A 25803-nucleotide genomic window follows, 5' to 3' on the forward strand; every position below is an offset into this window, starting at 1 on the left:
CTGAGCTTGTCCGCAAGGATGTTGGACCAACCCGGAATATGCGTTGCGATGAGAAAGCGGTTGGTGGAGATCGCCCATTCCCATACTCTCATGGCTTCTCGACATAAGGGATAAGACCTGGTTCCCCCCTGTTTGTTGATGTACCAGACCACCGACATTTTGTCTGACTGAATCGCAATTGTTCCCAGGGGAAGAAAGGCCTGAAGTGCTCGCAACGCCAGGAGCACTGCTCTCATCTCTAGAACATTGATATGCAGGGAGGTCTCTGAGTCATTCCACGTGCCTTGGACTGTCCTGCCTGCAAAATGCCCCCCCACCCGAAGCGGGAGGCGTCCGTGGTCACCGTGGCGAGGGGGAGAAGCAGGAAAGGGGCGGCCTCCGTGGAGATCCTGTGAGTGGAGCCACCACAAAAGGGACCGCTTGCAAGCCTTGCTGATCGCGATGGGATGATGCATAGGTAGAGCAAGGTAAGACCACTGAACTTGAAGTGTCCACTGAAGGACCCGCATGTTGAACCTTGCGAGTGGAAGAAGAGATATTGCTGCCGCCATGGACCCTAGAGCCCTCAGGACCAATTCCGCCGGAACAGAGCTGGAGTGGAGGATGGCCCGCACCTGGAGTCGCAGATTCTGAACTCTGTCGGCTGTGAGGAAGGCTCTTAACTCCCTCGTGTCTAATCTGGCACCTATAAAATCTATCAACTGAGTAGGGGCCAGGTTGGATTTTGCTACATTTATCGTGATGCCCAGGCGGGGAGCTAGATGAAGAAAGGAGTCTCGCGCCAATGATAGTAGATGCCTTGTTGGGGCGGTAAGAAGCCAGTCGTCCAGGTACAGGAAGACCTGCACCCCCTGAAGCCTCAGGTGGGCCACAACCACTGCTAATACTTTGGTGAACACCCTGGGGGCTCTGGTGAGACCAAAGGGAAGGACCCTGAACTGGTAGTGACTGGCTCCCAGCCGGAAGCGAAGAAACCTCCTGGAACGTCTGTCCATTAGTATGTGGTAGTACACATCCTTGAGGTCTATAGAGCACATCCAGTGATTCTCTCCCAGAAGGGGGAGGATGGATTGCAAGGTGACCATCCGGAACTTCTCCTTGGGAACTGCCAGGTTTAACAGGGACAGGTCTAAAATTGGTCTTAGTTCCCCCGTCTTCTTTGGCACTAAAAAGAACCTGGAGTAGAACCCTGATCCGATCTGGTCTGGGGGGATGGGTTGGATGGCTCTTTTCCCCAGCAGATGGCCAATTTCTACCGAAGCGGCCTCCCACTGACCGGGTGGAACGTCGGGGAGGGATTTTAATTTTGGAATGTGATGAAAGGGGATTTTGTATCCTCTGGATATAATGCGGAGGACCCAGCGGTCTGATGTTATGGACTCCCATGCCGCTAGGTGCTCCGAAAAACGTCCCCCGACTGCCTCCAGAGTGGAGCAGTCGGGCAACCCCTCAGGGCTGCTGCGCGGGCCGTTCAGAGAAAGGTTCTCTGGACCCGAAATTCCTGGGAAGCCCCTCTGTCCCTGGGGTGGCGTCCTCCCTGTCCTCCTCTGCCACGGAAGGACTGGTTGTCCGGAGCGGGGTGGGATTGCTGCGACTTCCGGAACCACATCTTCTTCTGGCCCTTTTGGTTCCTAGAGTAGGACCTCTGGGGCACAGAGAAGCGGATTCCGACGGCAGACAGTGTCTTCCCGTCCTTTTCCTCTGGGTCAAGGTGTCGCGAACCGTTTTGCCAAAAAGGGCAGAACCATCAAAGGGGGCTTTCGCGAAGGACACCTTGAAGGGCTCCGTGAAATCGCAATGACGGAGCCAGGCCTGGCGTCTAGTGACTAGGCCTACTCCTGCAGCTATAGCGGCTCCCTCAGTAGCATGGGACAGCAACCGCATAGAGGTATTCGTCACGGATCGAAGATTGGCCATACGGGTGGAGTGCAAGTTTGTCCTCCTCCGACATGGACTCTGGGGGGGGGGGGTGCAGCGTATTCTTTAATAAGATCGCGCTGCATCCTGGTAACATGTGCCAAGTAGTTGAGCGCCCTCACCGAGAAGGTCGCTGAACTAAACATTCGCTTCCCCAAGCGGTCCATCATCCGAGACTCCTTGCTCGGAGGATGGACTGAAGGACTCTCCTGGGCGAGTTCCTTCTTGGTGGCTGCTGCCATCAACATGGCATCTACCGGAGGCCCCTTACTCCAGTGGGCACGGTCTGCAGGGGGGCTAAGGATTCTGTCTGGCCTTTTGGGGATTGGCTCCACGGTGTCCGGTTCCTTCCACGCCTTATTCCATGGTAATAAGGTCCACCAGGGGATCGGCAGGAGGGGACACCCAAGAGGTAGATGGGCCCGCTTCAAATGCCTCCCAGAACACGGACTCGTCCGAGGAAGACTTGGGGGCAGACCACCCACCCCTTATGCGAAGCATTTCCATGATGTCTCCAAAGGAGACATCCTCGGGGGGTGATCTTGGGGAGCCTTCCCCTTCCTCCAAATCCGTGTCTTCAGTTAAAGACTCGGGGGAGTCTATGTGCCTCCTTTTACACATATGCTTGCGAGGGGCTTCCTCGGGGGGGGGCTGTCCGAGGAGCCCTCGCAAGCAGTGTCTTGTTCCAAAGGAACAGCTTGGGGCACTGAAGCGGTCTGTCCCAGTGGCCGGATGGTGGAAGCCTGACCCAGTGCAGATGGAGCGCGGGACGGAGCCGAAGCAAGTGCCGGGGGTCCAGAAGCCCTCAACAGAGCCCTCTCCACTACATCAAAAGCAGAGGGGGAGCCAGCCTCGACCAAAGGATCCGAAGGTCGGCTACCCCTCGGATCCAAAGAGTGGATCGGAGCCGGCCCCGAGACACTCGGATCCGAGGGAGCAGTGCACTCCGACACAGACGGCGCCGAAGGCACACTAAATCTCCCGGATCCGAAGCTCGGAGCCAGGCTCCGAGAGGTTGGATCCGAAACACTCGAGGGTAGGGTCGGATCAGAAGTACCTAGTACTATCGGCGCCGATCCACCCCCGGCTCCGAAGCTGCCCGGCTCCGAACGCTCCGAACCCGGGTAGCGGGTCGGAGAAGGAGCTATAGGCTTGAAAAATGGGGTCGAGCTCCCCCTCAGAGGGGGGGGCGAGGCAGGAGCACTCCCATCTGCATCTGGGCCTGGATGAATCTTTTCATCACCGGTCCAGATCAGCGTCGGAAAGGCTATATGTAGATCTCGAAGAGGCTACCGAGGTAGGCCTTGAGTGCCTCCTCGATGGCCTCGACGGAGATCAGGTCTCCTCCTCCTCAGGCCCCGGTGAAAAGCAGACCGGAGACCGGAGCCGAGGGGGGGGGGGGATAGCCAGCAGCTAAGGAGGCCGGAGGAGAAGCCCGCTTAGCTGGCGGGGCCGAAATGGAGGTCTCGGCCTGCCGCTTATGGTGCTTCTCTCTCCGATCCCTTTTTCTTGCCTCTCTCTCCTCCAACCCAGCAGCGGGAGGTTGAGTCCCATGTGGAGGAGGGGGAGCAGGCGAGGAGGGAACCGAAGCCACGATACCCACCACAGGAGTGGGAGCCGAAGCCAAGTCCGGGGGTAGAAGTCCCGCCAGGACCAGCTTCGACCTCCGCTCCTTCAATGCCCTGGGGTTGAACCCTGCACAAATGGAACATCCAGAAGTGAGGTGTTCAACCCCAAGGCATCGAACGCACCGAGTGTGGCCATCAGCAGGGGAAAGCTTATGGCCACACTCGGAGCACTTCGAGAATATTGCCTTAGGGGCTTCTGACATAACTAAAGTCTTTTTTTTTTTTTTTTTTTTTTTAAAAAAATAAATAAATAAAAGACAGAGAACTAGTACTAAACTAGCACACACACAAGGCCCCAAACAGTACACTCAAACAGAAACTACGACCAGCGAGGGAGGGTATAAGCTTAAAGTTTTAAAAGTAAAAATTTTAAACTGAAACTATGAAAAGATTAAGGGGAACCTAACACAATCACTCAAAGCTAACTGCAAAAATTCAAAATAAAGCTTTCTTTAGGTAAAATAGTCACTTAGCTGAAGAGCTCAGACGATCCAAGACCTGGTTACCAGCGCGGCAAACCAGATCTGAGGTCATGTAGGGAGAGCAGGGCATTATGGGTGAGGGGAGGAGCTAAGAGCTCGGATCCATAGCTGGATAACCATGCCGGTTCGGATCCGATATCGGATCCATAACCCACAGGTTGCAGACAAATGAATCTCCTACTTCAGATCCTTAGTTTTATCCAAGTAGTAACGTAGTTGCCTGTGAATGTCCAAGGAGTGCAGGAGTCTTTCTCCTTTTTTCTGTGGATTTGGGAAGAAGGTGGGTAAATGGATAGTTTGATTTAGAGCCGCACTGGATACCACCTTTGGCATAAAGGAGGGGGTTAGTTCGTAGAGAAACTCTGTCTTGATGAAAAATGAGGAAAGGCTCTACTGCCATTAGTGCCTGTAGCTCTGAGACTCTTTTGGCTGAAGTAATTGCTAGCAGCAGGGCAGTCTTGCATGATATAAACTTTAAATCAGCTGGCTCAAAAGGTGGTAGCGTAAATTTTTCCAGAACAAAGCTGAGGTCCCAAGTTGGTGCTGGTGCTGTCCTGGGAGACCTAATGTTTTTGGCCCCTCTGAGGTACTGCCTTAGAAGTGGATGTGAAAATAGAGGAGGATCCGTGTTGTAGTAAGCTGAAATAGCTGAGGCGTGGATTTTAATAGATGAAAAAGAAAGTCCTTTGTGTAACATCTCAGTTAAATATTGTAGAATATGAGGTATGTTCAGCTCCAGGGTATTTTGGCCTTTAGCTTGGTTCCAGGCGCAAAATCTTTTCCATTTTTCTGAGTAGGCTTTCCTGGTGCTGGGCCTCCTGGCCTCCAGAATGACATCCATAACAACTTGTGAAAGAGGAGCTGGCTGGTTGCTTAGGTGATTTGCAATGCAGCCAAATAAGAAGTTATGTACCTACCATAACGTTCCATGTTAGTTGTCTTCTCTCGCCTTCTTTCTTGCTTGATGGGTTCGGAGCCGATCCCTCGGCTCCGACTCGGCACTTGCTAAGCTCGAGAGTCACTTTTACCAGCTCGAGGCAGCCCCATATCCCATGATGCAAGGCGGTAAGTACCCAGATCTCGTTTGCTGACAAAGGGCAATAGCACCAAGCATAAATACTTCCCAAAGGAAGAAGAAAACTTACAGATGGAAGAAGGACCAGGTCTGAATGGTCTTCAGCATAACAGTTTCTTATACAAGGTCTGTCCAGGCCAGGGGAAGGAGGGAGGTCAGAAAGAAGGCAGAGAAGACAACTAACATGGAACGTTATGGTAGGTACATAACTTCTTAATGTTAAGTTGTCAATCTCGCCTTCATTCTTGCTTGATGGGACCGCGTCCTAGCACCTCTATCCTGGGTGGCTCAATGGAACAAACTCTTGAGGACTGTAGAGCCAAAACTGGCTCTGTCCCTGGAGGCCAAATCCAATTTGTAATGGGAAACAAAAGTGTGAGGAGTAGCCCAAGTGGCCGCTGCACAAATAGTGTCCAAAGGAAGTCTAGCTTGAAAAGCTGTAGAAGTAGCTAAGCTCCTAGTTGAATGTGCTTTAGGTTTTGAGCACAGCTGTTTTCCCTGAGCGTATAAATTTCAGAGATGACCAAGAAAGCCATCTGGACAAGGTCACTTTAGAAACAGGAAGGCCTTTTTTATTATCCGCATAGGAAACAAAAAGTTGATCAGATTTTCTAAATTTTTTTGTTCTGTCCAAATAATATCCAAGTTGACGGTGGACATCAAGATAATGTAGCTTTTGTTCAGCTCTATCTGAATAGTTAGGGAAAAATACAGGGAGATCAATGGATTGATTCAGATTGTTCTTTGAAGCGACCTTAGGTAAAAAGGTTGGATTAGTTCTCAAAGATACTCTGTCTTTGTGAAAAACCAAATAGGGGGGTCGAACCGAAAGAGCATGAAGTTCAGACACCCTCCTGGCAGATGTAATAGCCACTAGGAATAAAGTTTTCCAAGAAAGATATTTCAGGGAACAAGAAACAGCTGGCTCGAGGGGAAGAATCAAGGATGTCAGCACTAAATTTAGATCCCACTGAGGAGGAGGATTCCTGATTGGAGGCTTTAGTAGGAAAATTCCTTTCAAGAAGGCCCTGCAGAGCCTATGGGACATAATATTATGATCTGCTATCCCGACATGAAAATTAGAAATAGCAGCCAATTGAACTCTGACTGTGGAAGAAGAGGAGCCTGCATGAAAAATCTCTGCTAAGAAGTCCAGGACTGCCTGAACAGGGGCAGTAAAAGGATCAATATTTTGGGCCTTAGCCCAATAAGAGAAACGTTCCATTTGCTTGTATAAATCCTCCTGGTAGAGGATTTTAGAAGCTACTATGATGTCTCTAACTGGGTTAGAGATCAAAGGAAGCCTGGCTAAGGAAGGAAGTGGAGCAACCATGCTGTGAGGTTGAGAGAAGGGATTGACCGGTGCAGCTGACCCGATTGGTGAATCAGAAGATCTGGCACTGGGTCCAGATGCCACGGCTGCACCAAAAGGTGATGATGGAGGAACGGGAACCAAACTTGTCGAGGCCAGTAAGGGGCAATGAGAATCAATTTGGCTCTCAAAGCGGTAGCTTTCTGGATCACCTGAGGGATCAGAGGAAATGGAGGAAGGCATAAAGAAGTCCCTGGGGCCAATCCTGGGTCAGAGCGTCTCTGGGGATGGCCTGATAGAGGAAGAGGCTGAAGAAGTCTGGACATTTGCTGTTTTGGGGAGTAGCAAAAAGATCGCAACATGGACGACCCCATTCCAGAAAAATCTCTTCCGCTATAGATTGCTTGAGAGACCACTCGTGAGGCATGAGGATAGCTCTGCTCAATCTGTCCGCTACAATGTTGGCTTTCCCAGGGATATGTGTTGCTACCAGAAACCGATGAGAGGAGATCGCCCATTGCCATAGTCTGAGCGCTTCTCGACACAAGGGGTAGGACTTGGTTCCGCCCTGTTTGTTGATATACCAAACTACAGACATGTTGTCTGTGTGGACTGCAATTGTCCCTACGGGAAGAAAGTCGTTGAGGGCTTGCAACGTTAAAAGCACTGCTCTCATCTCCAGGACATTTATGTGCAGATGGTACTCGAACGGTTGCCACGTCCCATGAACCATCCTGCCCTGATAATGACCCCCCCACCCGATCAGGGAGGCATCCGTGGTGACAGTGGCTATCGGGGATGGGGGTACAAAGTACCTGCCTTGGTGAACCTGAGGCGATGTGATCCACCAAGCAAGATGCTCTTTGCATGTCTGTGTCACCAGAATCTGGTGACGCATTGGAAGTTGCTGGTATGACCATTGTGTGAACAGCATCCACTGAAGAAGGCGCATGTAGAATCGAGCCAGGGGAAGAAGAGTAATGGCCGCAGCCATAAGACCTAATACCTTTAGAACCATTCTGGCCTGTACTTTCTTGCTGGCCAGAATGATCCTGACATGACTCTGAATGTCTGAAACTCTTTGTTCTGTAAGGGTAGCTGACATCCGAACAGTGTTTAAGTTTGCGCCTATGAAGGTAATAGACTGGCAGGGCGATAAGGATGACTTTTCGAAGTTGATTGAAATGCCCAAGTGAGAACAAAGGTCTATTGTGTAATCCCTGGCTTGTATAAGCTGATGCCTGGTGGTGGCTGAAAGGAGCCAGTCGTCGAGATACGGAAACACCTGGAATCCTTGACGTCTCAGGTGAGCCGTGACCACTGCCATGCATTTGGTGAACACTCTGGGGGCTGTAGTGAGACCAAAGGGCAGGGCTCTGAACTGGAAATGACTGGACCCCAACCGAAAGCGGAGAAATCTCCTGGAGCGTCTGTGAATTTTGATGTGATAGTACGCATCCTAAAGATCTATTGAGCACATCCAGTTGTCCTTCTGTAAGAAGGGCAGAATTGACTGAAGAGTGACCATTCGGAATCTTGTCTTCCTGACAGACTTGTTGAGTCTGCTGAGATCCAATATTGGTCTCCAGTCTCCCATCTTTTGGGGACCAAAAGAACCTTGAGTAGATTCCGGGCTCTGAATGGTCTATTGTAACTGGCTGAATGGCTCTTTTTTGCAGTAGTTTTGAGATTTCTGACTCTGCAATCTCCCTTAGACCGGGTGGTACATCTGGAAGGGAACTTGAGGGGAAGGGACTTTCCTCGAAAGGAGTTATGCAACCCTTGGATATGATCGACTGTACCCATCTGTCTTGAGTGAGGGAATGCCAGGCTTCTGGGTACAGTGATAATCTTCCCCGACTGCCTCCAAGGAGGGACAGCCGGGCAACACCTCAGGGATGCTGAAAGGGCTTGTCAGAGAGGCTCCCTGTTTCCCTGGTTCTTGGACCCCTCTGCCTCTAGAGCGGCGTCTGTTGTTGTTACCCCTCTGCCTCTAGGGGTAAACTGACCACGTGAATCCGGCGTGACTCCTTGGGATTTACGGAACCACATTTTCCCACCTTTCTGTCCTTTGGGATAAGGTCTAGAAGGGTGGAAAACGGACTCCAACAGCAGAAAGAGTCTTGCCGTCCTGTTAGCGTGATCTGGTCAAGGTTTCCTTCACCTGAGGGCCAAACAAAGCTGACCCATCAAAGGGAGAATTTGTGAAGGACGCCTTAAAGGGATCCATAAAATCACATAGCCGCATCCAGGCATGGCGTCTAAGAGCCACACCTGTACCTGCGGCTCTACTCGCTCCATCCGCAGCATAAGATATTAGCCGCATGGAGGAGTTTGCAATGGAATTGAGGGTTCCTAGCTGCGAAGCAATTTTTCTTGAGCCCCTGCAGCTGTAGGATCCTGAACCACTTCACCCAGCTCCTTAAGGATATCCCTCTGGAGTCTGGTGAAGTGACATAGGTAATTCAGCGAACGCATAGCAAAGGTCGCTGAGGAAAACATCCGCTTACCGTACCTATCCATGGTCCTAGAGTCCTTATTAGGAGGATGGACGGGCACGGAAGGATCTGCAAGTTCCTTTTGGTGGCCGCAGCCACCACCATGGCATCAGCGGGACACCCTTAGTAAGGAATTGTTTGTCACACGGGCAGTGATAAATTTTGAAGGCCTCCTAGGGACTGGCTCGACAGAGTCAGGAGCTGCCCACGCCTTTGCAATAACCTGCATAAGGGGTCGAAGGCGGAGACACCCAGGAGGTGGAGGGCCGAGATCCAAACGCCTCTAGGTATACTGACTCATCCTCAGAGGGATTGTTGGTGGGCCAGTTTCCCTCTGTTTCAGGAGTTCTAGGATGTCTGAGAAGGAGACATCCTCAGAGGGGATCTAGGGATCCCTCTGACTCATCAAAGTCAGTATCCGGTGACAGACTCGGGAGTCTACATGCTTCCTCTTACAAGTCCTCTTCCTAGGAGGATCTCCAAACATCAGGAGAATCCTCGGAAGAGGGGAAATTCCCAATGGGGAAACCTGAGGCGGAGGATCTCTGGGTCCTGTAGCAAGAGAAGTGGCAGAGATGTCAACAGGTACTATAGAGGGAGGAGCTACGGGAACAGACTGCTGACTGATACCAGTGGCCAGTACACTCTTCATCACCTCGAATGCTCCCCTCCCAGGCAGGTCCGAGAGAACCCGCTCCGAAGAGCTAGGAACTCCAGGGACCACCGAAAGGGAAGTCTCAGAGGCAGATGTCGGAGCCGAGCTCACCAAGGCCGAGGCTCCAAGGGGAAGAGCGGGTTCGGACAAGGGTCCGATGCCACTCACCCCCTCGGAGGAGACCATGGAAGCTCGACCACCGAATCCCTCTAAGGAAGGTCTCGAAGAGGAGATAAGAGTAGAGGCTGAAGGAACAGAAGGGGGTATCCGTCCTCCAGCCGTAGCAGTAACCATTCCCGAAGACTCCAATTCCAAGCTCTGGGGTAGAGTTGAAGGAGGAACTGTAACAGGGTGTGGACCAACAGTCGTCTGTTGAGACGGACTATGTAACATTTGGGCCAGTACCTGTGACTTAAGTAATCTACTGACCACTCTCTCTAGGTCATGATCTGACAACCTGGATGACCTTGAAGATCGGCTCCGATGGCTCCGTTCCGATAGAAGAGGTGAAGCCGGAGCCGAAAGTATCGGCTCCAAGGAAGGAGACCTCGACCTCTTCCTGGAATGAGCCATCGGAGCCGATACTATAGATCCTGTCGGAGCCGACCTCTCGGAGCCGACAGGAAGCCTCGATGTATCGGCTCCAGCCGGAGCCGATACAGCCACCAAAGTAATGGTGTCGGAGCCGATCGGAGCCGACACCGATGCCTGTGCCACATGGGTGTCGGAACCGATCGAGCCGACACCGAAGTGTCGATACAGATTCGCACTGATAGCCATCGGTCCCGAAGGCTTTGTTAAGCCAGAATCGGCTCCAGCCGAGCCGATCTCGACTGAACGAAGTCGGAGCCGAGGCCGCAGGCTTAGACACAGAAGCCTGGGCCTTGGAAGATTTAACTGATTTAGATGGAGCCGACTTAGCCGGAGAGCCCTCCGGCTTAAGAAGGCCCCTAAGGATCAGTTTATTGCGTCTTTCCTGCAGGACTCTCTGGCTGAAGGAATGACAAATAGCACAGGAGTCCTGCAGGTGAAGAGGCCCCAGGCAATACAGGCAAGAAGTGTGACCGTCTGTCAGAGACATCTTCTGACAGCACGAGTCACACTTCTTAAAACCTGAGACCCTCTCCTTTGACATGGTGCTTACACAAACACACACACACACCAGTCAAAAATTAACTTAAATAAAATACCAAAAAGGTATTTCTATAAAGAAACACACACACCCTAACAGGGAGGGGATGGGATGGGTAAAGTTTGACTAAAATAAATTAGAGCAGACAGGGATTTTCTGTCACAAAAAGTAAATAATTAACTAATAACTAATAATTAAGGGTTTTTTTAGAAAAAGGGGCTTAAATATCCAAAAAGTGAATCACTTACCAGGAGCTGGTAAAAGGAGGACCTCATAAGCGAAGCAGCAAACGAGATCTGGGTACTTACCGCCTTGCATCATGGGATATGGGGCTGCCTCGAGCTGGTAAAAGTGACTCTCGAGCTTAGCAAGTGCCGAGTCGGAGCCGAGGGATCGGCTCCGAACCCATCAAGCAAGAATGAAGGCGAGATTGACAACTTAACATTTTAGGTTTTGAGTTGGCCGTGTAGAATCTGACTGTTTTGCTGTGTGAGCAGATGAGGAATTTGTGGTAAAATCCATGGTGGGCCATGGACCATGTTCCTTAGTAGTGGGTAGCAGTGCTGGCGTGACCAGTCTGGGGCAATGGGTATCATTCGGGGTCTCTCCATCCTGACTTTCAGCAGCACCTTTGTGAGAAGAGGCAATGGAGGAAAGGCATATACTGTCAGCGTTTTCCAACTGAATGAGAGTGCGCCACTCTCCAAGCTTGATGGTGAAATGTCCTGGTGCAAAATTTTGATAGCTGATAGTTTTGGGGGTTAGCAAACAGATCTATGTCTGGGCACCCCCATTTTTGAGTTATCATTGCGAATACTTGTGGATCCAGTTTCCACTCGTGGGGATCCATGATGTTCCTGCTTACGTCGTCTGCCAATGTGTTCTTTTTTCCTGGCAGGAAATGAGCTTGTAATTGAACTTGGTAAGCCAGTGCCGTGTTCCACAAGGTCATTGATTGCCTGCATAGAGGATAGGAGTGTGTACCCCCTTGCTTTTTTATGTACCACATTACTGTGGTGTTGTCTGTCCTTATTATAAGCTGTCCAGGATGTAAGAGGTCCTTGAAGGCTGTCAGAGCATTCTGTACAGCTAGCATTTCTTTCTGACTGATGTGCAAATTTCTTTGATCTGCAGTCCATATTCCTTGAATGCACTGTCCTGCTATGTGTGCCCCCCAGGCATAGTCGGATGAATCTCTTGTCATAGTTTGCCTGGCTGGGGGTAAAGTGAAAGGCTGACTCTTGTTGAGGTGACAATGCCTGTGACCACCATAGAAACTCCTGTGGAAGGCAGGGAATGAGAGGTATCATTGTTTCCAAGCGGTGGCTGTGTTGAGTCCATACGCTTTTCAGGTACCATTGTAATTTCCTCATATGCAGTTTTGCAAATGGTATTAGTAGTATGCAAGATGCCATGAAGCCCAGGGCCTGCAGAATTTTTCTTGCAGGGAGTTGGGCCTTTTTTGCCATTATTTTGAAGTATTGAGTTAGTTGTAGCTTGTCTGGCGTCAGATAAGCCATCTGGGCCATTGTATTCAAGCTGGCACCCAGGAATGTTATATTTTGTGAGGGCACTAGTTTTGATTTCTTTTCGTTTACTGTGTGTACCCTAGGCAACTTAGAAGGTGTTTTACAAAAGCCAGATGTTGTAAGAGAATGTCCTTGCTTTCTGCTTGGATGAGGCAGTCGTCCAGGTATGGGTATATTTGAATTCCTCTTTGTCTGCAGTATGCAATTACTGGTGCCAGGCATTTTGTGAAGACCCTGGGCGCAGTAGATAAGCCAAAGGGCAGTGCAGAGAATTGGTAATGGGTTGAACCTGCCATGAAACGGAGGTATCTTCTGCAATTTTGTCTGATAGGGACATGAAGGTATGCCTTCTTGAGGTCCAACGTTACTAGCCAAGCTTTCTTGCCCAACATGGGAAGAAGCTGCTGTAGTGTTAGCATCTTGAATTTGGGAACTTGCAAGAAGGTGTTTAGAATGGAAAAGTTCAGAATGGGTCTCCAAGCATTGTCCTTTCTGGGGACTAGAAAGAGCCTTGAGTAAAATCCTTGGCCTTGCTCCTGTGTACGTACCAGATGAATGGCTCTCATGTCCATGAGAGCTGTAATTTGTTTTTGTGCCTCTGCCCATTGATTTTGTGGCAGGTTTAGCATTCCTTTTATCCTTGGCAAGGTGTGGAAATGGAATCTGTATCCTTGTGAGATAATGTCTATGACCCATTTGTCCTTTGTGATGATGCGCCAGTTGTCTGCAAAAGTGCTAATTTTCCTCCCAGGGGAGCTGCCAAGAGTACTTTGCTTGGCAGTTTGAGGTTTAAGTCATTGTGTTTGTCTTCTAGTAGTTTGAGACCTGTCTTCTCCTCCCTTCTGTGTTGCAGTGCCTCATTGGTGAGGTTTGTAAGGGATTTTTGCTTGACCTCTGCCCCTTGGGCGTCTGTATTTACCCCTCTGTGGTCTGTCAGAAGCTGGAAAGGACCAATTTTTTGTTGGCCAATTTCTGCTGAAGCGTGGGGGTTGTACCTGTAAGAAATCTTTGACCGTCTGCATAGATTTTGCCTTATCCTCCATTTTCTTTAAAACCTCTTCTGCTTTAACTCCAAATAAAACATCCTGCTGTAAGGGTGCATCTACTAACTTTGCTTTAACATGATCAGGCAGAGTTTGTTCCTTTAACCAAGCATGCCTATGTATGACCGACACAGTAATAGCTGCTCTACAGGAAGCTTCCAAGGAATCTAATCCACATTGTAAAGTATGTTTGCCCACCTGTTCAACTGCATGCAACAGATCCTGCATTTCCTTGAATTCAGACTGTTGAGGATGTGTGCTCATTTTTTGTTTTATTTGAGACATTAGGAATTGATGGTATTTCAGCATGTGAAATTGACAATTTAGTGCTCTCATAGCTAGAGTAGCTGAGGTGTAAACCTTCTTCCCCCCACCTATCTAGTGCTCTGGAGTCCCTTTCAGAGGGTACAGGATTTTTAGCCATAGAAGCCTTAGCCCCTTTGGGACCCTGTCTCTGGGTAAGCAACAGGGCTTTTGTAAAGGAATTTGTGTGAGTCAGGCACTCTATAATATCTGTCTGGCTTGGCTGGAGCAGGAGGCAGAGAATCTGGATTTAGACTAGATTCTAAGCAAACATCACCCACAATGTCTAAAACTGGAGGGATAGCAAGTGGCCTGTGCTGGGGGAGTAAAAGAAACTCTCGGAGCCTTTTCTTTGAATCGGAGTAGTCCTGACCTTCCCAGTGGAAATGTTCCCTCATGGTATGTAAGGTTTATCCAAAGGAATAGCCTTCAGGGGGAGAAGCTGAGGGAATGGAATCTTCACCATAAGAATCTTCATAAGGGGGAAAGGAGTAATCCTGTTCCTCAGAGGAGCCTGAAGAAATAGACACTTGATCAGAGGAGGCATAATCCTCCTCTTGTCTAGGCCTTTTGTCTGGGGGGGGTGGTTGGGAACCCCTGATTAAAGAAATCAAATCTTCGCCATTTTAAGCATCTGTTTCTTAGGCAAGGGGCCTTGAACTGGAGACTGATGTGCAGTCTTTTTTGGTTTTAGAGGAGTCTTAAGCTTGGCATAAGATTTTATGGTGAGAATAGTTGGTCTGAAGACACCTTCTGAAATCGAAGGTGTTTCCACAGCACCGGTTCTCCTGCTGCAATGTCGTCGGTAGGGCCTAAACAAAATGGCTGTGTCGACCTAGAACTCTCTGCTTGAGAATCCGAAGCGGTCTGGGGTTGCAATTCTGCGGTCGCCAGGGGCTGTGTAGGTGCCTCACTGAAAACCGGAGGACCGGAGACCAGCCCAGCTGAGGCCTCAGAGTCTGGCTTGGATCTAGGCTGCCTGTCCTTATCTTTGCGTTTTTTATGCATGCCGGTAGTCGGCTGCTCCGACGGCATACTTGCGAACTGCTTCTGCTTCGGGCACTGAGTGGCAAGAAAGACGGAAGAAAATGGCGTCGGATGCCTCTTATATACCCCTGGCGCACTGACATCAGGGAAGAAGCGACAGCAACCGATGCTGGACCAAGAGTTTGGAATTCAGGCCAACTGCTGGACCACCTGACGACAGGATAACCCATGTGTGATGACTGCAGCAGGGTAACACTATGAACATCACAAAATCTACTTGAATGCAGGGGGACAAGCGCCCCACACCCCCCTAGTTTAATATGCTCACTCCCAGGTTGCACTACAGTAGAAAAAAGGGAATTTTCCCTTGCTGCACCGTAGGAAGACCGGAACAAACATACTTACGCGAAAGTGCTACTTCGTGAACAGCACTTTTGCTTAAGTATGCTCACCAAATTGGGATTCGGTGAAAGATGCAGTTGAGCATCTGTACGGATCCCATATATTTATATTTGTTTATATATATATATATATATATATATATATATATATATATATATATATATATATATATATATAGTTGTGTGTATACATATATATATATATATATATATATATATATATATATATATATATAGTTATATATATATATATATATATATATATATATATATATATACATATATATATATATATATATATATATATGTGTGTGTGTGTGTGTGTATACATATATATAAAAACATGGAATGAAAAGTATATAATAACAAAGGAGGTGGTTCCCAAACGGATCTTATCAGAGTTTGGAAGCTGTAATCCACCAATGTAGGCTGCTTAAGAGATTCAACTGTCATTTTTTCAGCTGGCATTAAAACGCTGGATAACTGACTTTCTGTAACAGGTTAGGTTTCCCCTGACAGGAGGGGCTCTGCCAATCCCCTGTCACAGGGAGCCAAAAGAGGGGATTCTGAGCATTAGAAAGGTACTACTGTGGGTTAGTGCAGGGCATAGAACCCTTATGCCAATAAGGCAGTGCAAATGATGAACATCAACTGAAGCAAATAAAAATGTCTACATGTGAGACACTAATATACATCCATATATAACGGGTCTTTGAAAAAAAAAATCCCAGAGAGGTAAAACAGAAACAAAATAAGTCTTTAATTAAAACTGTTAATATCAGTAACAACCATTTCTATGTAAAATAAATGCTTGGCCCCCTATTGTTCGGCATCTACTTCTCAGAAGTACAGGCTAACATGGGAGGACTTTGGCTAACAAAGTTTGCAGACAACTGCAAACTGGGCGCCATAGTGGAAAGTGCATCGGACACGGATATCCTTCAGAAGGGACTCACGGAAACAGATAGCTGGTGCCAGAGCCATGGCCTGAAGTTAAACGCCAAAAAATGTATAGTCATACCCTTCGGGAAAAACAAGGTAACCCCAAGCTACCATATAGGTGGCAATCCACTAAGCACAGAAGAGGTTATCAGGGACCTGGGGACCCAGGTTGACAGTGGCCTTTCTTTTGACACTCACGTTGCTAAAGTGGTTAGAAAGACCTTCTACATTGCCCACCTGATCATGAAGGATTCACATCCAGATCTAGTGAGGTCATTGTTCCCTGTACTCTTCACTTATCAGACCAATGATCGAGTACAATGCCCCATTCGGGATGTATCTCACCCGACATCTGCAGCAATTGGAGAGACCCCAAAAGTTCCTCACCAAAAGGATAAAGGGACTCCAAAATCTGTCATATGCTGCCAGATTGAAGAAACTCCAGCTCTATTCAGTCGCATACCGTCTGCTCAGAGGTGACATGTACCTGACATACAAGGCCATGTCAAACCCGGAATTAATGGACATGCTCCACCTCAAAAAATCCAAATCCACCAAAACCACTAGAGCAAGCGACTTAAACCTTAGCACGGACATAAATAGGACGTGCTGGAGGGATAGATTTATCACTCAGAGACTCCCTATGCTGTTGAATAAAATCCCGGTCCATGTGAGGCAGAGCACCTCGCTGGCTCTGTTCAAAAGAAATCTTGACCTGTGGATGGGAGATTGTAGGTTTACCCTGGGAATCATCTCTGTGTCACTGCTGGACAGAGGCACGACAAACTAATGGGCACAGTATTTTTTCATATAAGGGGTGGCGTAAGCCACAAAAATTTGAGATAGGCTTATAAATGCCTTAGGGCAGATAGCCTAGTATAAACCTATGAACCTATGAACAATCAGAAAAATATTCTTCCTAATTTGGGAGTTTATAGCTCTCTCTCAATACCAACAGGAAGGAGCTGGTGAACAGAAGACCATACTTTTTTTGTCCTGCAAAAAAAGTGAAACTGGCACAGGGTGGTCTCCCCCTTTACCAAGCATCATGCAGGTGTCTGTGAAATGGGGAAAGACCAACAGTGATCTGGAGACTGTACTGCTTTGAAAGTGCGACCAAAACAATAGAGGTCTGCCTGTAGTAAATCCTAATGCAAAACACTGCAGCAGTTAAAATGGACATTACAATATACCAATAATCTGTACATCTTTCAATTACCTAACCAGCTACACACGTTGATAAGCTGTTCTAACAGCCTCTTCCTCAAAGCACACAATAAGCAGTCCACAAAATGCATACATAATCAAAGGTGACATGCCAAAATGGAAAAAATTGTAGCAGTGCACTGGCAAATCACCTCTACTTCCCCACCAGATTATCCCTAATGATTAACCAAATTAAGTTTAATGGTCTCTAAATACAATACATAAAGTGACAAGTCTGAACAAGCTATACAAAGAAAAAATATATAAAAAAATTCCCTGGTTAGTAACAATATCTACACAAATGTGTAAACCTGAAAAGCTTTACAACACAGGAACTGCTAAGACTAGCAGAATAAATGACCAAACATATCCTGAGCTACAGGAGTACTTACTTTAACTTTGTTTCAAGCTCATTTAGACTCTGTCTGTCCAAAAAGCGAGAGAAGTGGGACAGAAGTTTGGAGGGAATAAAAACAGGCTGAGCCAGCGAGGACTTAGGAATTTTAAGCAGCTCCCGTGCCACTGTAAATACTAGTTCTGGCCTGTAAGAAAACACAAAATAAAAAGATGAGCCACTGCAAACAAGTTTTGTAAGAGAACAGAAAAAGGATGACAAAAATAATACACTAACACTTTTAATATATATTTTTTTAAGTTCATCATAATTCACACAAACTCTACAGTCTCCATCTCCATTTTCAAACAGTAGAAAGTCTCCTGTCTACATATTAACGAACATCCCACAACTGTAAGCAACGTTTACGGGAAAGGATCATAAAATATGCTTCCTACTAAAAGGATCTACTCTGATTAACAGAACTCCACCTACACAAAAAATAACCTACTCCATATAATCCACTGCAACAAATCACTAAACCTAAAGAACATCTTAAACCAGTATAACCTATATCTTGGATTACCTATATATTTTTTTGCCATTTCCTGTATTTCACTGTACTATTTTTATTAGCTTCTGTACTATTTACATTATGGGTGACTTCACTGCTTTGTACCACCATTTGTACTGCTAGTAAATTATCATCAGATTACACATGCTACAAATTGTCATCTTATGCTGTTGTTCACTTTTCTGAATGCATTTCCCTGCTGTTGCACTAACTGGACAGCATTAATTTAATTGCTCTAACTTTAAGCATGCTGCTGCTTGAATCTTGGTATTACACTATCAGTTTATGGATATCCATTCATGACTACCGTTATTTACACTGCTACTTAAACTATCGATTTAAACTATCATGCCCTGCTACCCTAAATTAATTACATCATCAAACTACTTCGACTAATCCCTACACCCAAATCTTGCTACTACATTTATCAATAATCCATACTGCTGTGTGGGATTGCTTTTCTGCTGGACAGCCACTTGTGCTCATTACATGCAGCGAAGCTGTAAAACACCATCTTCAACTGTGTTGCTGTGCTCTGACTACTGACATGTTTGGGAGTGCTCCATTTATGCTACTACACTGGGTTTAAGTATACTTCATTGTGATCAGTGGTATTGTAAAGGTCATAATTCTATACCACTTTTCCGTATTTTTAATTTACTACTTTTGACACAAAGCAGACACAACTCTTGTCGTGGACAAATTTCTCTTACACCCACTATTATAATCTTATTTTAACCTGTTCCTGATGCTGTACTGTAGAGAATAAACTTATCTTTCGCTATCACACATATTACTGTTACAGTTCTCATACTGTAACAGGTAAACATTTATAATTTTTCTTTAATATACATCTTATAACATCTGTATGCTAGACATTACTTTGTGTGTCAGGATTTAGTATACTTGGCAAAATCACACCCTGGATGATACAATGCCTATTAACAATTCAGCACGTATTTCATTAAGCTGCAGTCTTGCATCTCGCACTATTAGATCAGACTTGGATTTTTTCACTTGGCTGCATGGTGAAGTTATACCCTTTATACAGGAATCCACACCATGTTATACCCTTTATACAGGAATCCACACCATTCCCAATAAATTTTATTTTGCCCTTACTGGTCAGAATGAAATCACAGTTTGCTCTTAATGCCTCTGCAGTCAGCCTGCTTGCACTTGCACCATGAGACAGTATAACAACTCTCATGCTTACTGACAGCTCACTATTGTTTATCCACCTATGAAACAGTCTGTAAGAGATTTAACTACTTATACTACATTTGGTAAGCAGCATACTCTCCGTTCACATCATCCCCCACCACTAACTTAGTGAGGTGGTTAACAATCACTACCCAACCCTCCAGGTAACAAACTAAGAAAACTCATCATCTGGGTCATACTACAACACACACACATATACCAGCACTACCTACTCCTGCATCCAGTTCATAGACTCCTTCCAGGAGACACCAGGGTTATAACTTAAGTGCTAAGTCCATATCCATCCATCCAGTGCAATGTTTTGATCACAGGTGACTCCATAGTTAGCCAGTCTCACAAACTGCCCATGGCAGACTGGACAAGAGCACAGTGATGGTAAGCTGTCTTTCTGGATTCAGGACCCTTATCTCCCTTCATTAAAGTAAATGCAAGCATGAAATGGTGGTACCTCATGTCAGGGTACATGATCATAAATACTCCGCCTAGAAGACTATACATAAGGACAGAACATACCTTACAATGCATGTCTCAGAGGCCAGGAAGACAAGTGGCTTTAAGAGCATTTCTTACGTCACCAAGAATGATGCTGCAATTCAAAGTTAAAGTAACGGTCTTGAACAACTGGCTGCAGAGCTGGTGTCATTCTAGGGGGGATCCAGCATTTGTCAGCATAAATAAAGATGATCAAAAGGTTTTACTGCTTCATGTTGGCTTTCACATGTGGCTTACAACTTCTACTGCTCAAACAATGCCTTTTCGCAGACCGTGCATTTCCCTAGACATTCCAGTGTATGAAATTCTACTTCCTTCAGATCTGATCAAAGTGGGTTTACTCAATGTCAATAGTGTAAACAAAATAGACACAACCATGGCCTTACTAACACTCACGCACATCTACATATGTGCTACTACCAAGACTCAGTCTCACTCTACCAACAGCATCCCCCATCACACAAAGGCACAGCAACTACAGTGCCCTATCAGGCCTTCAGGTCCACTAGTAACTGTGAGAAAACATCTGTATTTATCAAGGATCCCATACGTCACGTTAAATCCATCACAATCCCAACCAAGAACTTCTGGAGGTCTAAATCACATTGAAAAAAAATAACTGCCACTTAATAGCTAGCCATGGATCACCTTCTGAGACTCCTGCTGACCTGTTTTTTTTAGCCATGAAAGAACCCATTTTGGCCATTCATCACTTATGATTGTAAACAATCTCTAAACCTTCAGATTATCTATGAATTTACTGTACAATTGTGTGTTTACACTACAGTCTACACCCCGGTTGGTATACTGTTCTCACATCAGTTTCCACCTATAATTAAATGATCTCGGGACATTAATCCCTACTGACTTGCACAATTCTGGAAACTTCTATTGCTTGCAGTCCCCATTTTTGTAAAATTTCTACTGGAGCCAACTGAGTCAAGTTACTGTGTTTGACTCTTTCGGAAAATGCATTGTCATTTTATGAAGTTTTTCATTTAAGGTTTGGTTAATTTTATGGTTAATTTCTTTTTTTTAATCTTTTTCTTATGTTGTACTTGCTTTGTTTTAGTTTTTTTTTTGTTCTGTTGGCGTTTTAAGAGGTCTTAGCTAGGATCAGTTAGAAAAGTTAGAGAAGAATTCCTTTGCAGACAGTGAATAAAATCCAGCTTATGAGTGGAAAGAGCTGAGAAACGGCATTCCTGTTTAAATAGAAATTTTTGGAGGCATCCTTATTTATCTGGAGTGCTTATTTGACTTGCTTGCTTGCCTCACTATAGCCAAATTCAGTCTGCACTTAATTTTCCCACTCACATGACCAGTTGTTACTGTACCTCAAACTTAGTGGCTTTTGAGTTGCCCGCCTCCTACTATTAATCTGTTTTTGGACACTCCTCCCAGCCCCATCTCATCAGCTCATTCTACTGAGTATGAAGAGATCAGCTGGGAAGGACCATCCCCTTACTCTTTTAAACTTGAATTATCTTTTGTTCCCTTTCTTCCCACTTACTTAAAAATGCACTTTATTCAGCTGCTCTTACTGTAGCTGTGCTTCTTCCTACTTTATTACTTCATTTGCTCTATGCTGCTTGTTCTTAAAAGTGTTGAGTGGCATTTATTCTGCTGCATTTACTACTGCTTGTTAGCAGTCTGATTAAATTGTATCTATTATGCTTAGCCTCTTAGTTTTGATTTAAGCACTTGGGCTTCAAACTAGCTATCTCACATAAGGAAGGATTGTGGTCTACAATCTTGTGGCAGGAAAGGAAGCTTACATCCTAAGTTGTGAATTGCTGGTTGAACGCTTACTGAGCCTGTTATTCTAAATGTCTTTGTTCTAGTTTAAACTCAATTAAGCAGAGCTGCTCTGTGTTTGGTGTCCTTTGCTAGAGGTCCAGTGTGTGTCTGCCTGAATCCAAGCCTTCCAAAGCTAAGAACAAGAAATAAAGCTTATTTTGAGTTTGATCTGCACTCTCATCTGTATTTTACTGTTTTACTGTATTAATTTGTGACTTTTTTGACTGTTTTTACTGATTGTGCCAGCTTAATAACTGCACTTGTTTTGCACCGAAATATTGCTTAGTTAGCATAGTCTAGATCCAGACTTGCTGAATCTAGCTGTTTTTCATCAACTTAACTCAAAGGGCTCCCCTGCACTCTTGTGGCAGAAGTGTGTGGATAGATTCTTGTCTGACCTGGGGATTGCTGGAGGAAGGATCAATGTGTGATTTCCTATTGGCAGACTAGTTTAAAACTTTAATTCTGCCCGCAAACAAGGCTTGTGTTTGCAAGTAGTTGTGCACTGCACAACAGGGGTTAGCGGTGCCTTGTATAGACGCAAATGCCTAAAACAAGTTTTTTCCTAGACACCAGTAAGTGAAACCTGCCTAAGATCCCTACTGCTCTGCAGGCAATGCAGCTGTGCACTGCTGTACTACAGGTAATTCAGCTGAGCAATGAGTAGCACTGCCCCAATTTTCATCCCTATTCTTCTACAGAACAAGTCCCCCCTTGTTAATCCCAGAGCAATAGCTTATCTAATTTGCCTTCTCACATATTAGTACTTAAGAATTACCAAATCTATACTGGATGATCGAACTTTCAAAAGTTCGACTGTCATATGGTCGACACCATAAGATCGAATTTTTGAAAGTTCAAACGTTTTAAAGGATATCTCCGTATAGTGTGGAATGGGAAGATTTCCCTTTTCTGCACTGTAGTGCGATCTCGGAGTTGATATATTTAAAGAGCGGGGAGAGTGGGGGTGCAGGGGGGCTTGCCCTGCTTAAAACATTCAGATAGGTTATTTGTTTAATTTATTTATTTTTTATTAGAGTTTCGAACTTTTAAAAGTTCGATCATATGGTGTCGACCATATGACAGTTAAACTTTTGAAAGTTAGATTATCTAATATAGACCCCGAATTACCAGCTACAATGGACAGTCAGTTTCCCAACATTTCTCCTGCCAGCCTGATTGACATGGGCAGGCAATGTAGCAATTACCTCATGTATACCGACAAACATTTGCTCCTAAAGGAAACAAATCCAGTATGTGAGAGATATAACTATACCATGAAACTACAATCAGTCCCCTCATGTAACAACAAACAGGACATCAAACAGGTTGTCAGCACACACACACCTCTCCACTCACACAAGTTAAGGTCAAGACACACAAACTCACAAACACGGATACTCACTAAGACCCTACCAAAAGACCAGAGACATCTTAAGCGTAAATAAAACTACACATATTGGTACGCGAACAGAATCCACCACTAAACATAACACATATCAGTGTCTCAACAATTAAGCACCTGAGGCAAAACACCTCAAAACCTAATGTCCTACTCATGGACGACTCAATAGCAAGACACAAAGATGTCTCCCTCACCAGGTTGGACAAGGAGAAGGTCATGGTCAGCTGCCTGTCAGGTGCCAGGATCTGTCAGATCATGCACACGTTCAAGCCACTCAGCAACAATTACCATTATGACTATGTCACAGTACATGCTGGAGTGAATGACTTTTAACTTACCTTTCTGGACTATATGAAGATAGACATGACTGAACTCTCAGGCTGTTTGTCCCACGCAAGTATGTACCTAGTCCTAAGCAGCATTCTACCTTCACCTAGGATGATGCCACAATACAGACAAAAAATGATAAGATTTCAATAATTGGCTTAGCTTCTGGTGTCACTCCAAGGGGATCCAGTATCTGACAGCCTGGGAAGATATGGTTGACAGATCGTGCTGCTTTTCCAGAAATGGCATTCACCTGTCTCCCCAAGGCTTTCAGAAACTGGCAAAGATGCTTACCTCCCCTGTAGTACCTTTTTTTAGGCAATGTCAAAACAACAAAACTTCTGACATACACTGACATACAGAAATCCACTAGAGACAAACTCAAGGTCATGTTGCTTAATGCTAGGAGCCTTAACAGTAAACTGCACTCCCTGGAGGCACTCGTCACCTTTGAAGATGCCAGCATCTGTGCAGTCACTGAGACTTGGTTCGAAACAGAGAGCACCCTGGCCACACAAGGCTACAATGCCTTTCACATGTTCAGACATCAAAACAAGCATGAAAGAACTAAAGGTGGACCTGTATCCATCTTCATTAAATCCAAATACACCATGCAAGGGCTAAACAGTACAACTCTCTTGAGCTACTCCAGGTCCAAATAAGTAAAAGCAAAATACCTTAGCACATCAGCGCTAGCTACAAGGTCCCCCACCATGAACCAGGGGAAGCGCACCGCCTACCTAAACTTTCCAGAGTCACTCAGTACACATCCAAACACCTTGTTCATGGGGGATTCCAACTATCCTTCCATTGAGTGGGTGAATTACATAAGCACAAACACGATCACTCTGATTTTCCTGGATTTTGACAATTCAAATGCCCTAGAACAGTTGTGTGCACCCCCACAAGGGGCTCAAATATCCTAGACCTAGTGGTCACCAACATGGGGAAGTCACTGCACTAACCCCGGTGTGTTGTCCTCACTGGTAAAGTCAGAAAATAAATCAATCAGTCTGATCTTACTAGGGTAAAGTAAAGATCAAACCTGACACCCTAACAGGAGCAAAAAGCTGATATTTCTCCACAGCAAACTATAGCCTACAAAGCAATGGTATAAAAAAGTTTCAAACCCCTAGCTAACACAGCCAACAATGACTCCTATGCAGAAGAGTCAACAAATGCCCTTTACAACCACGTAAACAAATGTTTGGACTCAGCTGTACCTGACAGGATTAAAACCAGTTCCTCCTGAAAAAAAGCAAGCCACCCTGGTGGTGGACTTTAAGTATAAATGAGCTATATAACAAAAAAAAAATTGATATCCAAGAACAAGAGGGAACTTACTCAACAGAGCAAGAATACCTTCCACAGCCTGAACAAGCAAGTCAGATACCTTGTTAAGTCCTCTAAGGCTAGTTACAAGTCTGAATTAGCATCCCAAAGTAAAGACAACCATAAGGCATTCTTTAGCTATGTCCAAAACCTAAAAGGGAATGCCCAGCTGTGTGCCAAACTTAACAGTGGATGGTACCACTCGCACAGAACCTGAGGAAATTGCCAACCTGCTAGCTACTAGATTTAGAAATAACTTCACCCCCCCCCCCATACCCCAAAGCATTCCTGACACCAGTCCTCTACTGAGTAACTCCAAAGAACATGACATAAAAGCACTCTTGAAGACCAAAACCATGGCCTCTATGGGACCAGATAAAATCTCAGGTTGCTTACTAAACAAGACCTAGAGGAACCACTTGGTACTCTCTTTAACCATAGCCTTAGCACTGGCTTTGTGCTGGCAGAGTGAAGAATATCAACAGTAATCCCCTTGCACAAAGGGGGTCCCCCATTAACTGACCCACAAAACTTTCAACCCATAAACCTAACCAAACTTACCTGCAAGACCATGGAAAGAATCATCATGGACCTTATCAACAAGGACACAGGCAACCTTTAAACTCTTGACCCGGCCCATTCTGGTTTCATCAAGGGTAGAGCTTGCTTATTAAACCTGGTAGACTTCTTTGAGAATGTCACCAAAGCACTGGATGATGACAAAGCAATACATACGGTCTATCTTGATTTAGCCAAGGCTTCTGACACAATCCCCCATGCAAGGGATCACTGAGAAACTTTCCCAGCTGGGGATTAACACATACATCACTAGATGGGTAGCCAACTGGCTCACCGACAGAATGCACACCGTCAAAGTTGGGGAGTCCACCTCTACCAGTAGACCAGTTGCCAGTGGGGTAAGCACAGAGATTTCTGTTGGGTCCTCTACTGTCTGGAATCCATTTCTCTGAGGTCCAAGCTAACGTACATGGCCTGTGGCTTACCAAATTTGCAGATGACTGTAAACTGGGCACAGTCATTGAGCGCCCAACAATGTAAATATACTGCAGAAAGGACTGACTCAGACAAATGATTGGTGCCAAAGTCAGGGACTAAAACTAAACGCAAAAAAAGTCTCATTATTCCCTTTTGCAAAGAAGCAGCTCCTGCTAATTAAGATACAAATAGCATCCCTCTAAGCTCAAACC

General features: G+C 45.9%; 1 protein-coding gene across 1 annotated transcript in view; it reads right to left on the reverse strand.

Annotated features, from left to right (window-relative positions):
* Positions 1-25803, reverse strand: part of PATL1 (PAT1 homolog 1, processing body mRNA decay factor) — a 1960792-nt gene that overhangs the window by 116751 nt on the left and 1818238 nt on the right. Inside the window, exon 18 of the mRNA XM_044084059.1 lies at positions 17503-17652. Within this exon, the coding sequence (XP_043939994.1) occupies positions 17503-17652 (150 nt within the window). The remainder of the gene's footprint in view (positions 1-17502; positions 17653-25803) is intronic.

The sequence above is a fragment of the Protopterus annectens genome, chromosome 9.part0 (genome assembly GCF_019279795.1).
Source record: "Protopterus annectens isolate FY-2018-M chromosome 9.part0, PAN1.0, whole genome shotgun sequence".
In the NCBI taxonomy this organism is placed as follows: Eukaryota; Metazoa; Chordata; order Ceratodontiformes; family Protopteridae; genus Protopterus; species Protopterus annectens.